This window comes from Anser brachyrhynchus (genome assembly GCF_964034855.1).
Source record: "Anser brachyrhynchus genome assembly, chromosome: Z".
Classification (NCBI taxonomy): Eukaryota; Metazoa; Chordata; class Aves; order Anseriformes; family Anatidae; genus Anser; species Anser brachyrhynchus.
This window is the reverse complement of record NC_137697.1, coordinates 30,079,525-30,099,823: the sequence shown is the minus strand read 5'-3', so window position 1 is coordinate 30,099,823 and position 20,299 is coordinate 30,079,525. Positions and strand designations below refer to the sequence as shown.

Below are 20,299 nucleotides of genomic sequence, written 5' to 3'. Positions count from 1 at the left end.
TGAATGTAGAATTTGCTCTGGAGATAAACTCGATAGTAGTTTTATTTTATAGGCTAAAAAAGAAGTTTGTGTCCTTGCTATACTGGTCAGATAGTTGCAGTTTGCAGAATTTTTATATTAATAGTGATAATAGCCTAGAATAGGAAGTGAATTATGTTAATTGGAAATCATTTCAAGTATCTTGCCTTTTTCTGGTGTGTGATTGTAAGTGGTGTGCAGTTTGGATTTCAGAGGAAATTTTAAAACAGTTTTCAAGAAGCTTTTTGTTTACTGTAGAAAGAACTGTTTTTCATATGGTCTTACATCCTTCCTTGCTGATTTTTTTAAATTAACACATTGGGTTAAGAGTCCTTTTTGTTTGTGAATTGGAAGTGATTGACAACTTAAAAATGTTCAGATCTCTTACAATGTAAATGATTTAAGCTACTTTCATTTGTTAGCTGCAAGAAACATCTAAATGTGAGAAAGCTGACACAATTTGATTCCACGTTTGTGCATTGTTCTCCAAATGTGAATAATACTTAGCATACGTAGAAAGAGAAAATCCAGCCATATGGAGGTTTGCCTGATAAACTATGCTTTTTCAGATGCTGAAAGAGGTTTACCAGCACTAGCAAAGTTTGGGGTGGTGAGGGCTGTGTGTGGTTTCTTATGGAGGAATAAGTGGTTCTCAGTGAGGGAGTTGCATGCTCTTAATATGCTCAAGCATGATGCCCAAAATATTCTTTGAAGTATCTGTGCTTTTTTTTTTTTTTTTTGAAAAAACAAAACAAAACCAATCCCCCACTTATGAGTGTTTAGGAGTACTCTCTTGGAATAAGAAGAAAAATCCAACATAACTAGAAAGCTTTGCTTTTGCTTTCGTTACAAGAAAGCTAGTCTTTGCTTTTATGAACGTTTTCTAATGTTCACAGTATGTGAATCTAAACTGTACTTACCAAGGAGACTGCAAACCTTCAACTACGCTTAACAGAACAATCTGTGACTTAAAATGTAGACCTAACACAATGGTTTTTTTTTTAAAGAAGACAAGGTAAATGCCCAAACTCTTTTGTAGGCAGTAAGATGATTTTATGATAACCTTCATTTGAGGTATTGGTAAGTGTCAGCAAATAACATTGCCTATTAGGAAATTACCCAAAATAGATTTTGGCACACCTCTAGCCAGAAGAGCAGAGTATTACTATTGGCTCATATGTAAGTGATGAATGAGAGGGATAAGGTGAAACAGATTTTTCTTCTCAATCGCTCTCTTAATGGTGAGGTCAACTTCAAAATGTGAAGGAAAATAACAGAAGAAAGATCTTCAGATTGCAAAAGCAATAACTGAGTTATTGGAATGCTTCTTCGGATATAATGGACACACATGGATGTATGTTACTGTTAATGCGAAAGCAATTACCACAGCAGATTGGAAATCTTTATAGTTGCTAGCTGCATCCATGAAATGAAGGCCAAATGCAGTCCTGTAATTTACTGCTGATCTGAGGCATAGCTCAGAATTAAAAATGTATCAAAGAGGATGCCAGGGACAGAAAGCCTTCCTGCTGCAGTAACACAAAGTACCAGGGTCATTTGAGTTAAATAAGTGATGGGTGATGTGGCAGTTTTTAAGTGTATTGCTAAATACTAAGACCAGCAGAGAGACTGTCAGGAATGTTCTGGAGTGTTAATATGTAAAATAGAGAAGTTCAGTTGAGAGGAACTTAAAAAGACCATGGAGTCCAACTTCCTGACCTCCTCAGGGCTCTCTGAAAGCCAAAGCATGTTACTGAGGGCATTGTCCAAACGCCGTGAACACCAAGAGGCACGGGGCACCAACCACCCGGCTAGGAAGCCTGTCCCAGTGCCTGACCACCCTCACGGCACAGAAATGTTTCCTAATGCCCAGCCTGGCCCTCCCCTGGCGCAGCTCCGTGCCGTGCCCCTGTGCCCTGCCATGGGTGACCGGGAGCAGAGACCGGCACCTTCCTGCACAGACCTGGACACAATAGTCAAGGTGAGGCCACATCAATGCTAAATCACCTCCATGTGCTATGCTGTGTTAATGCACCCCAAAATGCAGTTTGCCCTCCTGGCTGCCAGGGCACACAGCTGGCTCATGTTAAACCTGCTGTTGACCAGCACCCCCAGGTCCCTTTCTGCAGGGCTGCTCTCCAGCCACTGGTCTCCAAAACTGTGCCTGTGAACAGCATTACTCCGTACCAGGTGGGGTACCTGGCATTTACCCTTGTTGAATTTCATGTCTTTGATGATTGCTCAATGCTCCAATACATATCTTGATGCCTCTGCAAGGCCTCTTGTTCCTGCTGTGAGCCAACAGCAGCTCCCAGTTAAATAGCATCAGCAAACTTGCTAAGGATGCACTCCAACCCTACATTCAGATAGCTGATAAAAATGCTGAACAAAACTGGCTGTAGATGTGAGACCTGGAGAAAAAGAATTGAGCCTTGGGGAACACATGTGAGATGTGAACATGAAATGACGATTTTATCATCTCTGTATGAACTGTGACATTTGATGTTGTAATGTGAGTACAGCTTTTGATCTTGTCTGGGAGAAAGTCTTCCAGGGAGACAGTGGATTCCAACACCCTGAGACGGGAAGGCTTGAGTTTACTTTATGAAGTGTGTATAGTAGTGCACACCAGCACAGAAATCTGTACCTCATGGAGGAAGCGCTCTGCATGGTAATCCTGCAAAGGAGGGAGGGGAAGAGGGTTCCTATCAGCTAAAGGTGTCAGAATCACCACTGATCTTGGACATTACAGAGCATGAATACATTTAAAATAAAGCAGTGTTCAAAAGGACCGTGAGCTTGCTAGCCAAGAAAATGGAACAACTGAACAGATTCAAGCGAGGCTCGTCTGCAATTTACTGTTAAGAAATCATGTTCTGAGGCAGGAATGATGGCAATCAGTGCAAATGTAGGATTTTGTTTTTTTAATTTTTTTTAGAAAAGTAACTTATTTGAAATCTTTGAAATTAACCAGCCGTTTCCACTTGCTGGTAAGACAGAGCAAATAGAATGTATGGTCTAACCAGGCATATACTGAATGAAATTAGTTTCCTAAAAAAAACAAGTGTGAAGCATGAACAGAGAAGCATTGGTACACAGTGGTACCCATGGTTTGTTACTGAGGGACTAAGTCTTTTCCTTCCTCATATATCAGAAACAAAACCGAGCCTACTAATGTAGGCAAGTAAAAGTGAATTTTTGACAGCAATCTATTTACAGATGCTATTTTTGGAATTAGCTAATAAAATCGAGTATTCTGCAAAACTTTCATTAGGAATTACTCTTATGTCTTGATGCTATTCTTTTTGAGAGCTTGATGCTTAAGATTTTTAAAGGAGACATGTAAACACATGTACATTTCTTTATTACTCATACAAATACTTTAATTTAAACAATTTTATTCATATATTCATACACAGTCTAAATACACTAATATACATTTTCTTTGCTTATATTTAGTAAATTAAAACGCTTATCAGGACAATATTGAGTAACAAGGATAGGATCACATGCATACTTATTTCTGATGATCTTTGTTAATGGGAAACATTTAACCAGTTGAACAGATGTAAATGAAGTTTAAAGTCCACTGTTTTGCCAAATAGTCAGGGTGCTTCATAGCCTAGATTCAGTGGTTTTCTCCATCCAGACTCTGGAAAGAATTTTACTTCAGGAGTATGAACAGTTGTTAAGATCTCAGGCCTTGGCAGGTGTCCAAACTAAATACTCGGATGGGTTATTTTTTCTGGATTAAAAGCTACAGTATGCAAAAATACAAAACAAGTTTGTGGTTCATAGAATCATAGAATATCCTGAGTTGGAAGGGACCCATAAGGATCATCAAGTTCAACTCCTGGCACCACACAGGTCTGCCCAAAAGTTTAGACCACGTGACTAAGTGCACAGTCCAATCTCTTCTTAAATTCAGACAGGCTCGGTGCAGCGACCACTTCCCTGGGGAGCCTGTTCCAGTGTGCAACCACCCTCTTGGTGAAGAACCTCTTCCTGATGTCCAGCCTAAACTTCCCCTGCCTCAGCTTAACACTGTTCCCACGGGTCCTATCACTGGTGATAACGGAGAATAGGTCACCTGCCTCTCCACTCCCTCTCGCGAGGAAGTTGTAGACTGCGATGAGGTCCCCCTCAGCCTCCTCTTCTCCAGGCTGAACAGGCCCAGTGACCTCAGCCGCTCCTCATACGTCTTCCCCTCTAGGTGCTTCACCCTCTTCGTTGCCCTCCTCTGGACACTCTCCAACAGTTTAATGTCCTTTTTGTACTGTGGTGCCCAGAACTGCACACAGTACTCGAGGTGAGGCCGCACCAGCGCAGAGTAGAGCGGGACAATCACTTCCCTCGACCGACTAGCAATGCCGTGCTTGATGCACCCCAGGATACGGTTGGCCCTCCTGGCCGCCAGGGCACACTGCTGGCTCATATTCAACTTGCTGTCAACCACTACCCCCAGATCCCTCTCTGCGGGGCTGCTCTCCAGCGTCTCATCGCCCAGTCTGTACGTATAGCCAGGGTTGCCCCGTCCCAGGTGCAGGACCCGGCACTTGCTTTTGTTAAACTTCATGTGGTTGGTGATCGCCCAGCTCTCCAATCTGTCCAGATCTCTCTGCAAGGCCTTTCCACCCTGATCCGAGCCCACAACTCCTCCAAGTTTGGTGTTGTCGGCAAATTTGCTCTGAACACCTTCTAGTTCTACATCCAAATCATTTATAAAGACATTGAAGAGGACTGGCCCTAAAATGGAGCCTTGAGGGACCCCACTAGTGACCATCCGCCAGCCAGATGTGGCCCCATTTACCACAACCCTTTGAGCCCTGCCCGTCAGCCAATTGCTCACCCATCGTATGATGGTTTTGTTTAGCTGTATGCTGGACATTTTGTCCAGTAGGATCCTGTGGGAAACTGTGTCATAAGCTTTGCTGAAGTCCAAAAAGATCACATCAGCTGGTTTCCCTTGATCGACTAGATGGGTGATCTTATCATAAAAGGAAATCAAATTTGTTAGGCAGGACCTACCCCTCATGAACCCACGTTGGCTGGGACCAGTGATTGCACTGTCCCCCAGGTGCACTTCAATAACTTCAAGGATCATCCTCTCCATAATTTTACCAGGCACTGACGTGAGACTGACAGGCCTGTAATTGCTAGGGTCTTCTTTCTTACCCTTCTTGAAAATTGGCACAACATTTGCCAGCTTCCATACTGGCTTTGAAACTTTTTTTTCCCTTAAACTAAAGATACAGAAAGAGTGAATGTGTGATGTGAAGAGAGAAATACTCTGTATGTCCCCCACAAGGGTTTCTTGGTCTGTGGTTTGTTTTTTTTTTTTTTTTTTCCTTCAGAAATGAATGGTGGAAAGTGTCTTCAGTATAAGAATTGTAAGGCAAAGAGATTTACATTTAAGATTTTGTATTTGATGTTCTAATTTTTCACAGTTTTTTTTTTTTCAAGTTTAGGTCTGAGAAGTCAAAGTCTCCTGTTAATATCAGTGCAAGTAGCCTCACAAAGATAAAGAAGCCTGTGTGCACTGAAACTAGAAGAAGGAAGTTCTTAAGCCCTGTGTCACCAATAGCAAATAGCTGTTTTCTGGTTAAAAACAAACAAACAAACCTGAATGCTTAATATACCACTTTCCATTTTCCCCTCATCAAGGAGGAGCTGGTAGGAAGGATTAATCAGGTTGTTAAACACTTAGAGGAGAGAGTCCGAAATCAAAGAGATTAAGCAAACCTTATTAAAAGGGAAAAACAGAAATTGTATGTGATCTGTTGAAGTTGTAAAGAAAATGGTGTCTAGTTTTGTAGCCATCTTGGAATAACGCTACTATGTCGGCTTCCCCCCCCCCCCCCCCCCCCCACTTTTCATTGAGAGGTGAGATTCAGAGATTTGTCATAATATATGTAGCAGGGGGGAAACTGAAAAATAAATGTATGGATTTACTCAAATACACTGCTATCATTGAGTAGCCTTTATTATCAACAGTCCAGTGAAGATAATTCATACAAACCTATATACTGAAAGATTTAGGACTTGGAAAATGAAGAAGAAAGAAGGGAAAACAACCATCACTCTTTTTTTTTTTTACAGTTCATTTGCAAAACTTCAACCGAAGTAGTCCCAAAGCTATGGCTTATAATAAAACCAAAGAATTTACATTTAAATGCACACTGTAAACTTTCTGAATAAAGATAAAATATCATAATATATTCATTTAATTAACGTAACTAACATGTAAAAAATGAATGTCTAGATAACAGATTGGGTACAATTAGCCAGCATAGTATGAGTTGTGAATTGTACCCTTATATTCTGTATTTATATTGTATCTTATATTCTGTGTGAAGAGCAGCATGCAAACAACAACAAAATGCTGACTCTTTTTCATCTGCATTTTGTTATTATTATTTATGTATTTTTATGTAGACCTAAATAAAGTTTCCATGCAACAACTTTACTGATGTATTTTTTTAAAAAAGTAGAAGGCAGGTTGCATGTCTAGCTTAAAGATAGCTAAGTGAGAGAACATAAATGAATACAGGCAATGGGACACTGGGTTGTGTAGGCTAGAGATCAAAAGAACACAAATGGGTTAGATTTGCTCTCCATACGTTACTAATTAGTACTGGCTAGTAAAGACTTCAGTTACCTGTACCTATACAGCAGGGCAGTCATGAGCCACATTACAGTCCTAGTTCCCCAGGCATTCACTTAGGACAAGATACTGGGTGAAATCTGGGAGCGCAATCCTCTGGCAGTGAATCTTAAGCACCTGGGGAAGGAGAAGGCTGCTGTGCTGAGAAGACTCTTACTCTGTTTGCCTGTATCCCCAGCATGCCCCAAGGAGAAAATCTGTACAGGAAGTTCAGTAAAGCTCAGCGAGATGAAGAGCAGTGAAAAGACTGGATCATGAGGAGTTTGTTGAAATCTAGACTTTGCTGTATGGTGCAAGTAGCAAAGTAAGGGTTACAAAAATACATCTCGAGAATCAGTATTATATTTTGTGCCCTTTTGTCAGGACTTGTGTAGCTTAACTGTGTTATACCTTCTTTCATAAAGCAGACATGCTGGCAAGTTGTAGTGTTGTCAGAAGATACTAGGAATATCAGAATCAGTGAGATGTCTAATAAATATTTTAAATTTTCAGGTGAGGAGAAGCCTCTAGATGACCAGCAATAGAGTGCAAGGACTGGTAACATATCACAACCATAGGTATCCCCAACAACCAAGTTGTCATGCATAATCAAAGACTTCCAAGGAAATAGAAACTTTGCCTTTGATGAGCTTTCTACTGGACTTTAATTTCTAGAAATTATTCTTGAAATAATTGCATTAGGAAGAGAGTTAGAGCCAGGATGTAAAGAGGACCTGTACCTTTATCTCATCACTTAAATAAAAAAAAGGGCTTTTGAGGGTCATGAAAGCATATGTTCTTAGACAAATGGCTAAAGTGGTATTAGTTCATCAAGGCCTTGTTACTTGCTTTTACTGTTCTGTAGTATTTTGTTAATTCAAGAGATTTATAGAAGACAAAAAGTAAAATAAACTGTAAAATTATTAAAATATTTGAACAAGGGTTACTTTTCCTTTGTTGACAAAAGCTACTGTAAAATCATGGTAGTATGTGATCATGCATATGTGATTTCTATTGTCAGTTGGCCAAAACCTTCTATATTATTTTTGTAGGGATTGCTTCAATATTATAATCAGCAGAGCACCATCAAATAAGAACAACAAAAAATCTGTCCCTAAATAATATCTAGTCTGTAGATTTCTACTCTTTTTTGGCCAAACTATGCCATGGCTCAAGGCCCAGGATGTGTGACACTTTTTTGTTTGTTTTTGTTTGTTTTTAAACAGTATCTTGAAGACAGATTGGGAAGGAAGTGAACTGTTGGGCAATTCACAGATATGAAGTGCAAAATCTGCCTCTTGGTAGGCTCAGTAAATAGATCTTTAGTAGTTTCAAAGTACTCAGTTACAGATTTTGTATCTCTACAGAAGGATGAATTTTTCAAGTACTGCTCTAAAAAAAAGAGAAGAAAGCTGAAAAAGTGTTTTTGGAGGTCATTTAGTCTTATCCTAATTTTCTGCCCCAGAAGAAATACAAAAAGCATAACTAATAATTTAAAGCTTTATTTTGGTGATGGAGAGTGCTAGAGGGGAGGGGAAATTGATTATTCTGTGTGAAAACCTGTCCAATCATATTCTAATATCCCCCCTCCCCCCCCTTTTTTTTCATGTGTGCGTTTTATGTTCAGATTTAGAACAGATGCGTTCACTGTTGTTTGTCTTTCATAAATTCCTCCTTCAGGATTCTTCTCTTCTGGTCAGCACTTAAATATTCATCTCATGGCCATGATCTGTTGCTTACCACTGCTTAACCTTTCTTGAATAAAGCCCATTATAGAGCCTAAACCTGTTGTTTTAAAGCTGTAGACAGATTATCTTTCCCAGATCCAGCTGTTCTGATTAAACGCTATGTAGCTGCTAGCTGTTCTTTACTACCAAGAATGCCCAGTGTGCTACCTGTTCCACTCATGGAGCAATTTGTGAGCGCTCCCAATGTCCAACAAAACTGGCTGAGGTAACACTTGTTAGATGCCTTGCTCTTAAGCAAGTGCAAGTGACTTTGCTTGAAGTGAATCGGGAAGAACAAAAGCTTTTTGCATGGCTGCAAGCCACTAGACAGGTCTAGTTTTGGACGTAGCTGTTTAGAGTGAATGTCTGTTTACTAGCTTTCTTGAATAAGAGTATTACTGTGTCATCTCTCTCCAGACTTAGATCTGAATACAAAATCTGACATTACATTTGTGTTAATACTGAGATGTGAGAGCTTAGGCACAATAACCTGTGTATTTGTTATACAAGTAGTAGTAAAAATGACTCCATTGCATACTGACTGGTAAACAGAGGATGACAAAGCCATAAACATCACTTTAGTAAGAAAAGAGAGTATTCCTGTGTAGCATGGATAAAGTGATAAGAATCTGACCTGGTTTTGTAAAGTCAGATTTTGAAAATGAACAATAAAATTGCTATGTAAGACCTGTGGAGTTATATAAGAAATATATATATAAATATATAAAATACATTTACAGATTGACTAAACTAAGATTCTTTTTTTAGGGCATCCAAAATGGATCTCAAGACAGCTCTGGAAGAATGTTCAATGGCACTGAATTTATTTCTAAACAATAAGTTCTCTGAAGCCCTGGAATTACTTCGTCCATGGTGAGATCATGTTATTTGCTTATGTTACTGTAAACAGATAGTGTGAAATGTGATAAGTGGTAGCTGAAGATTAATTTATAGCTCTGAAAATAATAGCTTTCATTTATTCCCTCTCGTCCAGAATCATTTCTCAGTATTCTGGGCCTGTAGCAGTGCACATATTTCTCCTTAAGTCCATCACAGACCTGTTAATGAAGCACTTAATTGGTTTGTTACAGTTTATCATTCAAGTTGTCTTTTCTAGTGCATAATGAAAAAATGGAAGAACAAGACCTTATCCAATGTATCTTTGATCAGAGAATTTGTGCAACGGAGCTGCTTTTTGAGCAGATTAGTAAAGCTAATTAGGAAAACTCTGAATTCTCTTTCTAATGCTTTTTAAAATAAATTACATCTGTGTGACAGTAGTGTTTACTTTTAAATCAAATCTTTCAGTTTAATGACTGTCTATCTTCTGCCCTGTTGCATTTGCTCAGTATAACTAAGTCTTCATAAATTGATGGAAACAGTTATGTAGCATGTTCTAGAGAGTGTGTGTGCTTTTGCTTTCATACTATCACTGTAATAAGAACAGTGTTGATAAACTTGGAAATAAACAATATCAATGGTTTATCTGCTTGCTCTGTTAGTTGTTCTGACTTTCAAGTTTTTGAAAGTACTCTCTTACCACTTCACTGAGATAAGATACAGAGGGGGCAGATCCCTTAGGAGTAGTGCTGAAGCCTATAAGAAATAGTACAAGCTAATTTGTTCTGGAAGGTGTTGCTAATAGTCACGCCAAATCATCTGCTGGGTCTCTTTCCATATCCGCATCCATTACAAGTGTAGGTAGCTAGAGGATACTGAAAGGTTGGTTGGGTGAGGGTAGCTGGCCTGTGACTGTGGGGAAAAGGAATACAGGCAGCTGGGATCAAACTCAAATTCATGGTCCTTTTCCTGTCTGCCTCCTGAAGATGCATGTAGTGGGTATTTCAGTGAGGGGTTCCTGTAGCACATGTAGGTAGAGTGGCATAAAGTTCTTGCTCTGTTGCTTGGTAATAGTAAGTTGGAGTAAAAATGATGTGTTGGTGATTTTAAGAAGGTAGACTACAAGATTACATGTAGTAGAGCAACATTTTGAGAACTCCCAGCTGCACTTCTGTATGCTAAAACTTTGTTTTGGGGTATTATTGCAAAATACTTAGTACCACACACAAGGTTTGTGCATGTATGTATTAATGAATGCACATACATATATTTCCAAAATTTTAATATATATTTCCTTATATATATTATTTTGCCTTATAAAATAAAAAAGCACTGTAATTCATACCCCATTTTATACTGCAGTTTTTTTACATATAGTGAAGTGTTTGTTTCAGTTGATGTATGCTATGAAGAAAAATAATATTATAAACTCCATGGTTTCAGTACTTTGATTCCCTGGCAGCTAATAGACTCTGAGCCTCTTATACAGTATATTCAGCTAATCTGCAAAGGAGGACTTAGCCCAGCAAAGAAACAAAAAGCCACCTTTCAAAAAGTAAAAGCCCAATTGTTTTACAGAAAAATAGCCTTTTAATTAAAGTTAGACTTGAGTCTTTAAAATACCTAAATAAAAATAAGGAAAAGAGTTGACATCTTTAAAAAATAAACATCCCAAGGATCTGTCTTCCTTTCATCTGCCAAAGTCTTCTGTCTTCAAAACTGTGCTTGTGGTGTGGCTCGTTGATTGAAAAAACGTTGAGGAAACTGGAGAGGATCTAGCAAAGGGCTAGCAGGATAGCTAGAAAACTAATACATATGACTCCTGAGATTGTAAGCTGAGCTTGTTTCAGTTTGGCAAAAAAGACTTAGGGGATTAATCTAATAGTGGTTTGTAGCTATTGAGGGGAAGTTGCAAAGATAGAGATAGTCTTATCCATAGTGGCAGATGGTAAAACAAGAGGCAGTTGCCATAAGTTGAAGCTTAGGAGGTTCAAACTGGTCATTAGGAAAAAGTACGTCGAATGACTAGTACAGCACCAGAGGAATGGGCAGATTTCATTTTCCTGAAGCTTTCAAAACGCAGCTGGTAGGTTTCACTCCAGTTTCCCCTTGCCAACAGTTGCTTTGATTGTGTGATAAATTTTTTTGGATGTTATGAAAGCCAGACTGATTCACAGTAGCCTTTTATGCAGGACTGAGCACATGGGTACTGGCCTTTCACAGATACAGATCGTTGTATCTCTGGATCAGTTACTAATTTTATAAGGATGTCCCTACCTCTTATGTTAAGTGAAAGCAGAGCTGAAGGAGTATTTATGTCAAGGCTTAATTAGCTAAATTAAACAGATACGCCAGTGGACTATAAATGGGAGTATAATTAAGTGCAAATGTTTGTGTAACCCAGTTTGAATATTTTCTGGGACTTGCTGCAAGTCCCTTGTAGAGGTAGACAAGTAGCACTGTGGGGAAGATTGTATTTACTTGGTTGTCCCTAACTCTATTTTCTTGCTTTATTCTTCTGTCTTTACACAAACTCATGTAGGTGTCTCAGACAGCATTTAATTTTGTCTTTTAATTTAAATTTTGGTTAAAATGCACAAGACTTGTATGTTTGCCGTAGGTCTAAAGATAGTATGTACCATGCCCTCGGATACAGCACTATTTTAGTTATGCAAGCTGCTATGACCTTTGAACAACAGGATATACAAATGGGAATTTCTACAATGAAAGAAGCTTTGCAAACCTGCCAAAGGTAAACTTGAGAAATTTACATTTATGAGGTACTTTTTTTTGAGGTTCCTCATTTATGATTTTTTTTTTTTTTTGCTATGCATCATGTTAAATTGTAATGTCGTAATTTCATTGATGGGGCCCTGCCCTTTTCAGTATGCAGAAGAGTGTAAACAGATGATAAGCAAATGCTTAATATTTGTAGTGACTTACTTTCTGGCTTGTAAAAGGCAGTCCTTTTCTGAATGTATAGTTGTGTATTTGGCTTCTGCATAAGGCTGAGGTATTTGTAAATAGCAGTGAATGCGTTTTTGTAATGGCATACCTTAAGATAAACCATCACCTTATAATATGAATAATTGAGGTCTGTTAAAACAAAGATGTGTGACTGATACGGGATGTCCAGTGTAAAATTCCATATCTGACATAAATATGTCAGTATTTTATGACCTTTTATGTTCTCATTTTTGTTGAAAACGTAGCTCCTTGATTTTCATTGTAGTTCTGAGATCAGGTTTGAGAACAAATGGAAGAATAACTTCAAATTTTTATGATTTTTTTAAGTGTCTTGCCCAGCATTATAAAGAACTCTGCAGCAGTTTTGTTAATTACCTTGTGTGACTTTTTCTCAAAAGTCTTGTTTTAAAAGCTAGAGGTCCAGTGAGAAACTGTTTAGCATGTGATACATGTGATTCATTCCCCAGCAGTGTTCTTGCATGTGAGCTGAGTTAGGCGGGAACCCCGTGGTTGGAACCAGGGAATGGTATGCTCTTGTATACTTAGCATAGATTAAATGCATACTTGAAAGGTAATTTAAGGTTGCATAGGCTTCTGGGCCTGTCAGCGGCCATGATTAGACTAAAAAAATTGTAGCTATTGACCTTCCTAAGAATGTCTACAATTTGTGGTTGGAAATAGTTAAGAATTATAAATAAGTTCAAGTTCTTGTTGAAATGTCACTTATGCTACATGGGTTTCTTTTCTTCCATGTATGACTGATTCAGATTCAGGAAAAGAAACACAGTGGTAGAGTCCTTGTCCAATCTAGTTTCTAAACAGTCAGTGGATCAGTTGAGTGAAGGTAAGTGGTTTATAATACAATTAAAATAACAAAATGAAAAAAGCTCAAGAACACCCAGCCAACGCACACTAATATGCTTAACTCTTTAATTTGACTTCAGTGTCTTACAGTTAAAAAACGAGAAACAACCCCCTCCCCCCCTCAAAACCCTGCATGTTCCATCTTCAAATATTGCAAAGTCCTTTGGGAGCAATGCTGCTTAATGCAGACCAATCACTTATGTGTCCTTTTCAATGCATAGTTTCATGAAATGGTGTATACAGGCCTATTTATTAGTCTGAGCATGCATGATGAAGTAAGAGAGCAATGCTTTTGACAACCAGTTGCAGGACTGAGGAGAGGTTTTGTGTTGTTTTTTTTATTTTCTTTTTTTTTTTTTTAACTTAAGACGATTGCCAAAAGGTTTAAGAATCATTGGTGCTGTGGAATAAGTCCTTATCCTTAGTTGTATTTGAATCTGAATATATTAACAAGTTTTGTGCTTGTCTGTTTTGCCTTAAGGTGTTTTGGGAAATGGTATCAGTACATTGTTCATGGCTCTGAAAATGCTGATCTACTATTTCCGATTCAGGCAGAATCAAGTATGCATTTTTTTCTAACCTGACACAAAAGAACCCTCTTAAATACTGGACACGTCAAACTCACCATGTGTGCATTGTACATACAGCAGCCTTATGCATGTGGCTGGTCTTGCAGCATGCAGTTACTCTCACTGCAGAGTAACTTGTGTCGTGTGTTAAGTCAAATGTTCTTTAGTGGTGCATGAGGACAGAAAGTCTGCCTGGGGCTTTCAGATTGCTTAGCATGACTCAGTAAAAACCTGTTTGTAACATCCTACTGGACTTAGGAAACAGCTGAGCTATTGTGAATGTTACTGTTCGTCTGCAGAAGTTTTCTAAGACATGGAAGGAGTGTTTGAGGAACTAGTTTCTTTAGGCTGATTTTTAAACGTAGTATCAATGCACAGTGCAGATCATCCACCAGAATGGTAAGTAGCTTTTGCCAAAGGCGGAAGACAGCTCTGGCAAGATCAAGGTTTTTGTCTGAGGAGAGGTGAAACAGAAAACTATTTTTAGCTAGCTTCTGAATTACTAGTTCTGATGGGATCTCTTTGTTACAGCTGCTATCCAGCAGTTATCAAAAGAGCAATGGCAGAATCCTACTTCTTCTTGGCAGCATTTTATTTGTTCCATTGACCTCGAGATGAGAATATTGACAACAGCTATGTTGACAGTAGATAACTTTTCTTTCTTGTATAGAGGAAATGCATGCTGAAATCTGCTATGCTGAATGTTTACTGCAGAAAGCAGCTCTCACCTTTGTACAGGTAAAATCAACTGTTCATTTTGTATCTCTGTGTAATAGTTTAATGGAAGGATGTTCATGCTTGTAGAACATAATCCCCACAGTAGATAAGTTATTAAAAAAACAAACTTCTTCCTATTTGAATGAATGTTACGTCATGACAGTGATTGAAAGTACAGCAAATGCTGTGCTATCCAGCAAAACTCTTGCTTTTTGTTTTGCTTCTATGAATAACCAAAGATATTATTGTTACCCAGGAATGAAAAACTGAAGGTACTATACAGATGGTAGATTTAAATTATAATGCCATCACTTCTAAAATAGTCTACGAGTTCTTCAAAAAGACATTCAAATATGAGGAAACATATGAGGAAGTGTTGTTTTAAAGTGCAGTGTTTTTTTTTGTTTTTTTTTTTTTCCACAAAAAAGATGGAATGTTACCAACTTAAAATATTACACCTGATGTGTGCTTGTCTTTAATTCAGTATCACTCTCTCTGCCCCTTTGAAATATTGTCAGGAACAATATAGTAATGAATCATTATAAAATGGGCATGCCTTAGCATTGCTGAGGTAATCTTATGGTTCACAGAAGGATCTGCACTTTGCTGCTGTCTTACGCTTCTTGTTTAGCTTGTGTTTCAGAGACTTAATGTTAGTGATCTAAAAATTGGTTAGAAAACAGGAGTTGTTTCCTCATACTTTCCTTGCTTGTGTGGATGTTCAACAAATGTTTAATTAACGTATTTTAGATAATTCCTTCAGATATAAATTATGAGAAAGCAGTGAAGCACAGAGACATATTAAGATCAGATGGGTCTAAAAGGTTAATTTAGCTCAGCTTTATAAACCACTTAATACAATACTTAGGCCAGAAGTGTCAGGAAATGTTAGTAGTGGAATGCCAGTCTTATAACTGCCTTTCTCTTTTCCTAATCAAACAAGAGCAAACCACTTTTTGGTTGTTTGTTTGCTTCTTGATTTTGTTTTTAAGCATGAAAGAATTTTTAAATATGTGTCTTCAACTTTGGGACTGTATGAAATGAAACACCTTTAAGGGAAGTGTATCCTTTCTCTTAAGCAACATCTGCCTGTCCATCATTTCAGTTCCATTGCAGTTTGCTGTAATACCCTACTCTGCTGATTGCTGCTATACCCCATATTTTTCATCCTTGACTGACCTTGATTCATCTGAGGATGATGATGATAATGAAAATGTAGTCAGTCAGAAAGAGGTAGCAAGAATGCTTGTACTAAAACATCTGCATTTGGTCGTCCAGTCTTTTAGACAGAACAGTTGAGGTTTTTCAAAATGATGATCCGTTTATGGAAGCCAACATTTCCTTCAGTTCCTGATTCTGATGCTCTTCTAATACTTCTTTTTATTTTTCATGTCGTACATGCTGTACTTGGGTATTTAAATGGGACTCTTTAAATGCCTGCACGCATTCCCCTTCTGTGTTATTTCTAAGAGAAAAAATCTCTCCTGCTTAATTGTTAACCATCTTGCTATTCAGGAACTTATTTTTGATGGCTAATAGATTGTGGCTTTGATTTTCTAGAGGTGAATAAACACGTGTTGGGTAGTACGTGTAGTTACTGTTATTAGCAATGGGAATTAATCTGTTTAGGGGAGTTTTTGGTTTATCTTCTGCCAGGTCTTGGGCTTGCTTGTGTGTGTCAGAAACGGCTTTCCAAATTTTTTGTAAAGATTCCTACAGCACCATCTGGTGGAGAGTTTTTTTTTTTCACTTAGATGCATTAGAAATTTAGTTAATAGTAGCTCTGATCACTCTGCTTCTTTTTAGGGTGTAAAACTTGTCACATACAACAGAAAAATGTTTCCCTAACAACTTAATGCATTTGCTAACTTTAGTCTTAGAGATTATTCTAATAACTGAAATACATTTTTAAAATTTCAATGCATTTTAAATCCTAAATCAATTAAAATGTAGCTTGAAGATTATGTCTGTGTATATGTAATAACTAAAAACATATTTTGTATAATTAATATTTTTTGTTTCAGGATGAAAATATGATCAACTTTATCAAAGGCGGCCTCAAAATTAGGACAAGTTATCAAATATACAAGTAAGTCCTTAGAAAACACTGAGGTTCAATGTCGGTATAAGGAGGTGCATTAATGCCTCCAAATTAATATATATATATATATATATATAAATTATAATGATTATACTTCATATAGTTTCTAAGTCATGTTTCCCATCTCCCCCCTTTTTTCCTGTATCAAAAGAGAATGTCATCAGGTGCTACAGATGACTCAGGGGAACAAAAGCAAAAATGAAACTTATCACCAATTTGAAGGAGGAGTAAAACTTGGAATCGGAGCATTCAATTTGGTATGACTCTTTCAGACTGTATAAAGTCCATTGTAGTAATTCTGTAGGATTCTTTGCAAATAGGGTACTGTAATCCTATTTTAAAAATGTTTATAAAATGTTTTAAAAACAGAGGTGCATGTTTTGTAGCTTTTATGCAACATGAAAAGTGTAGTGGCTTTTTGCATGCATGCCTTCTAGGGTCTTTCTACTAATTTATTTTAAATAGTGTTTAATTTTATTTGACTAATTTATTTATGTATTTTTTAAGAGGAAAAGCAGCTACGTCTATCTATCTATGTATAGCAGGACTTTTTAAGATGCTTCTACAGTTGGTTACAGGATCCTCGAATGAATGTTTTTATGGTAATTCTCTCATGTATACCATTCTGTGGCTTCAATGGCATACTGTAGATTGGCACTGTGAATTAATGTAGATCATGAGCAAATTTGGGAGAACAAGCAGTAAGTTGCTGGATTTGTACAAGAGACAACTGGATACATCTGCTAGTGTTTTTATTTACAGTTTACTACATTGTCTTTTCACATACGTCATGACAGCAATGAGAGTTGATTTTTGCTGGTATTTTAATTTCTGTGTCATTCCAGACTGGAGCTGGCCATTTCTGTGTATGGTCAGAGGAACTCAGGTTTTTATCTACACCTGTCAGTCTTTAAAACCCAAGCAACTGGTAGATGTCTCTGTACACAAGTGCTCAGACCTATCCTATTCTTCATGAAGTTTCCTCAGCAGGAAGCTTAACAGAAAAAGTCTGTTCTGGGCAGTGACTAGAGTGACTGGAGCTCACAAAAACTAACCTTCAAATAGACCTTCCAGTAATGTTTTCTGAAAAGATGGTTGTGATATTTAAAAGCTTTCTGTTGTGTTGAATGTGGAGATTGCAGCTACAAGAGGAGCAAAAAGTGCATGTAAAGGAGGGTAACAACAGCTAATACTTCTAAAAGAATAGCTTTCTGGTCTGCTAATTCCATGCTAGGAACAAGTAGAATTTTGTATACCATTGTATCATTCAACTGGGAATCAAGGAAAATAACAATAGATTGTAAGTGCTACCAAAATAGATAATACTTCCTTCTGATTCCATATGGCTCAAATTTTTTGAGTAATTCTGATCAACTGAAGACAGAAGGATCATTATCTGAAAAACCACAGATGGACTCTGTCTTGCTGTTTCTATGCTGGCTGATCATAAAGAGTTTGAGTTTTCCTTAAGCTGCAAACTGAGTGCATGTTGTTGATCATGCATGTCTATTTTTGAGTTCTTTTGTGTTTTACTTTTTCACTGACATGCAATGGCATTTGATACAGTAGTTAGCATTTTTGGTTGAAGCTTATAGTGGTTTTACACTTTTTTTTGAATGCATGTATTTTTTATATAACTTATTTTGTTTGCAATGTATTACAGATGCTGTCACTTTTACCAGGAAGGATCCTCCGACTTTTAGAATTTATTGGATTTTCTGGCAATAGGGTATGGGATTTGGAATTTTATTTGATTTTTCAAATTAGACTTTTCTCAGGTAACGATTGGGTGTGTTTATTATTATACATTTCACACTAGATGTATAATGATCTACATAGTTGATTAATATTTTAGTGTTATTAAAAAGATAAGTAGGCTAGATTATGCAGGCAGGAAAGTGCATATGGTGATATATGACTCTTGAGCAAGCAGGGGAGATGGCCAGTTTGCTTCAGAGACGGTTCCCTTCCCATTTCCCCCTTCCCATTTCTTCCCCTCCCCTTCTCCTTTCCCCTGTCCCCTTTCCCATTGTTCTATAAGTGTATTTTGCAGCCCTTTGCAACTCCTTTTGCCACCTACAAAAAAAGAAAAAAAAAGCAAAACACAGAACTACACATAACTGAATTTTGAGTTATTCATGAATCAAAGAGTCACCTTATGGTCTTACTGCTCTTAGCTTGTCCACAAGTACACTTTGTTTATATAAAATTAGACTTCAGTAGAGACCTTTTCATTCTGTTTATTCCTGTAAAAATTCTAGTTCACTGAGCTTCATAACGAAGCTCTTCGACAATACACATTAGTGCCCTTACTGAAAAGGTGATAAAAGCTGAAAGGAAAGGTGAACAATTTTGTAGTAACACAACATTTTTTGTATGGTGCTTGAATTCTCCTATAACTGAACAAGTTGCTATACAGTAAAACTTTTTTTTTTTTTAAATCAAAACTGTTACAATCTGTTTCTGAAGAGCAACTGGTCTTAAGAAGGGAACCTCTGAGCTCATCTTTTCAATCCCCAAACAGTCAAGCGGTCATTTAATGGGAATAAACTGGAATGGATAGGAAAATGTTTCATATGTAAGAACTGAATAAATCTCCATGAATCTTTTTCAATACTCAGAAATTGTATTGTAGTTTACGAAAACACTGTGTAGAAGTTGGTGTGTTAGTAGAGCTAATATTTTGACCAGAACCTCAAAATAGTGGCTGACTTGACAGGAGAAAATTAAGGATAACCAGGGATTTCTCCGAAGGAAGACTCTTGCGTAGAAGTAGCACTGAAGAAACTGAGAGAGTTTCCTACCAAACATAAAGACATTATTCTAAAAGGCTTATATCCAGAAAGCAGTGGAGAAAAGATTTAGACTTGTGTGTCTGCATGGTCTATGACATTGATACTTCACCAAAGCAGTTAAATGCATGGGTAATTTTATTCAGCATTGACTTAATCTACTCCTTGCTGAGTGCTGTCAGCTGTCAAAACTGTTTTGGTAGAATATTGTGTTGGATCTGAGATAATGAAATGCTGAATTATGAAATATTTGTATTTAAAAGGATAAACAATTCAGGTGAGCTAGAAATGATTAAAAGTACTATAGTACTATACTGATAACTAATTCTTCATGTGTTTGTATTTTTTCTTAGGAGTTAGGCCTCCATCAACTACAGGAAGGTGCATCTGGCAGCAGTTTGAGGGCCATTCTGTGTACTTTCACCCTGCTGGTTTATCATACTTACGTCTCCTTAATCCTTGGTGAGTCCCACTGTGTTCAGTCATGCTACACATTATGATAGATATTTTGTTTTTTGAACTGAATTTAGAAACTGTGGCTATTAGTTTTGTAAGAGGAGTTTGCTGTGTACTTAGTTACGATCTGAAAGTCAAGCCCCTAACAAAGCTATAATTACAAAAACAGCAAGGTAGATATTGTTATATTGACAACTTACTCCATTTGAAGGGCGGTCCTAACATGCAACTGCAAAATATCAGAAAACACTTCTCAGTTCAGATAAGTCCTTATAAATTTACATCAGATACAGAGACAGATACAGAGAAGGCTATCTCCACAAAGAGGTCTGTACTCCTGAATAATCTACTTGGAGGCTCAAACGTGAGGAAATAATTGCTTTTGCCACATGAACATTACTATTAATTCTGTATGCATCTTTGACATACATGTTTATGTTCTTTAGTTTCGAAGTATTTCAGTCCTTGTCCCTTAGGCTCATCAGGAAATTAGGGATAACTTCATTTCTTTCAGGTTCACCCGTACTTTGTAACTGAGCTCAAAATTAGTAAAGTGGGCAGCTGAAGAATGTTTTCATAACTTGCTAGAGCAATTACAGGGACTT

General features: G+C 37.5%; 1 protein-coding gene across 4 annotated transcripts in view; it reads left to right on the top strand.

Annotated features, from left to right (window-relative positions):
- TTC39B (tetratricopeptide repeat domain 39B) overlaps nucleotides 1–20,299 on the top strand; it is a 76,891-nt gene that overhangs the window by 38,622 nt on the left and 17,970 nt on the right. For 3 of the 4 annotated variants that reach the window (XM_080573884.1, XM_080573886.1, XM_080573885.1), the window contains 8 exons: nucleotides 9,157–9,261; nucleotides 11,849–11,980; nucleotides 12,963–13,039; nucleotides 14,299–14,366; nucleotides 16,370–16,434; nucleotides 16,598–16,703; nucleotides 18,110–18,175; nucleotides 19,592–19,700. In XM_080573884.1, coding sequence (XP_080430010.1) covers nucleotides 9,157–9,261; nucleotides 11,849–11,980; nucleotides 12,963–13,039; nucleotides 14,299–14,366; nucleotides 16,370–16,434; nucleotides 16,598–16,703; nucleotides 18,110–18,175; nucleotides 19,592–19,700 — 728 coding nt within the window. Of the gene's footprint in view, nucleotides 1–9,128; nucleotides 9,262–11,848; nucleotides 11,981–12,962; nucleotides 13,040–14,298; nucleotides 14,367–16,369; nucleotides 16,435–16,597; nucleotides 16,704–18,109; nucleotides 18,176–19,591; nucleotides 19,701–20,299 lie in introns of all 4 variants that reach the window. The other variant, XM_080573887.1, reaches the window with a different exon arrangement.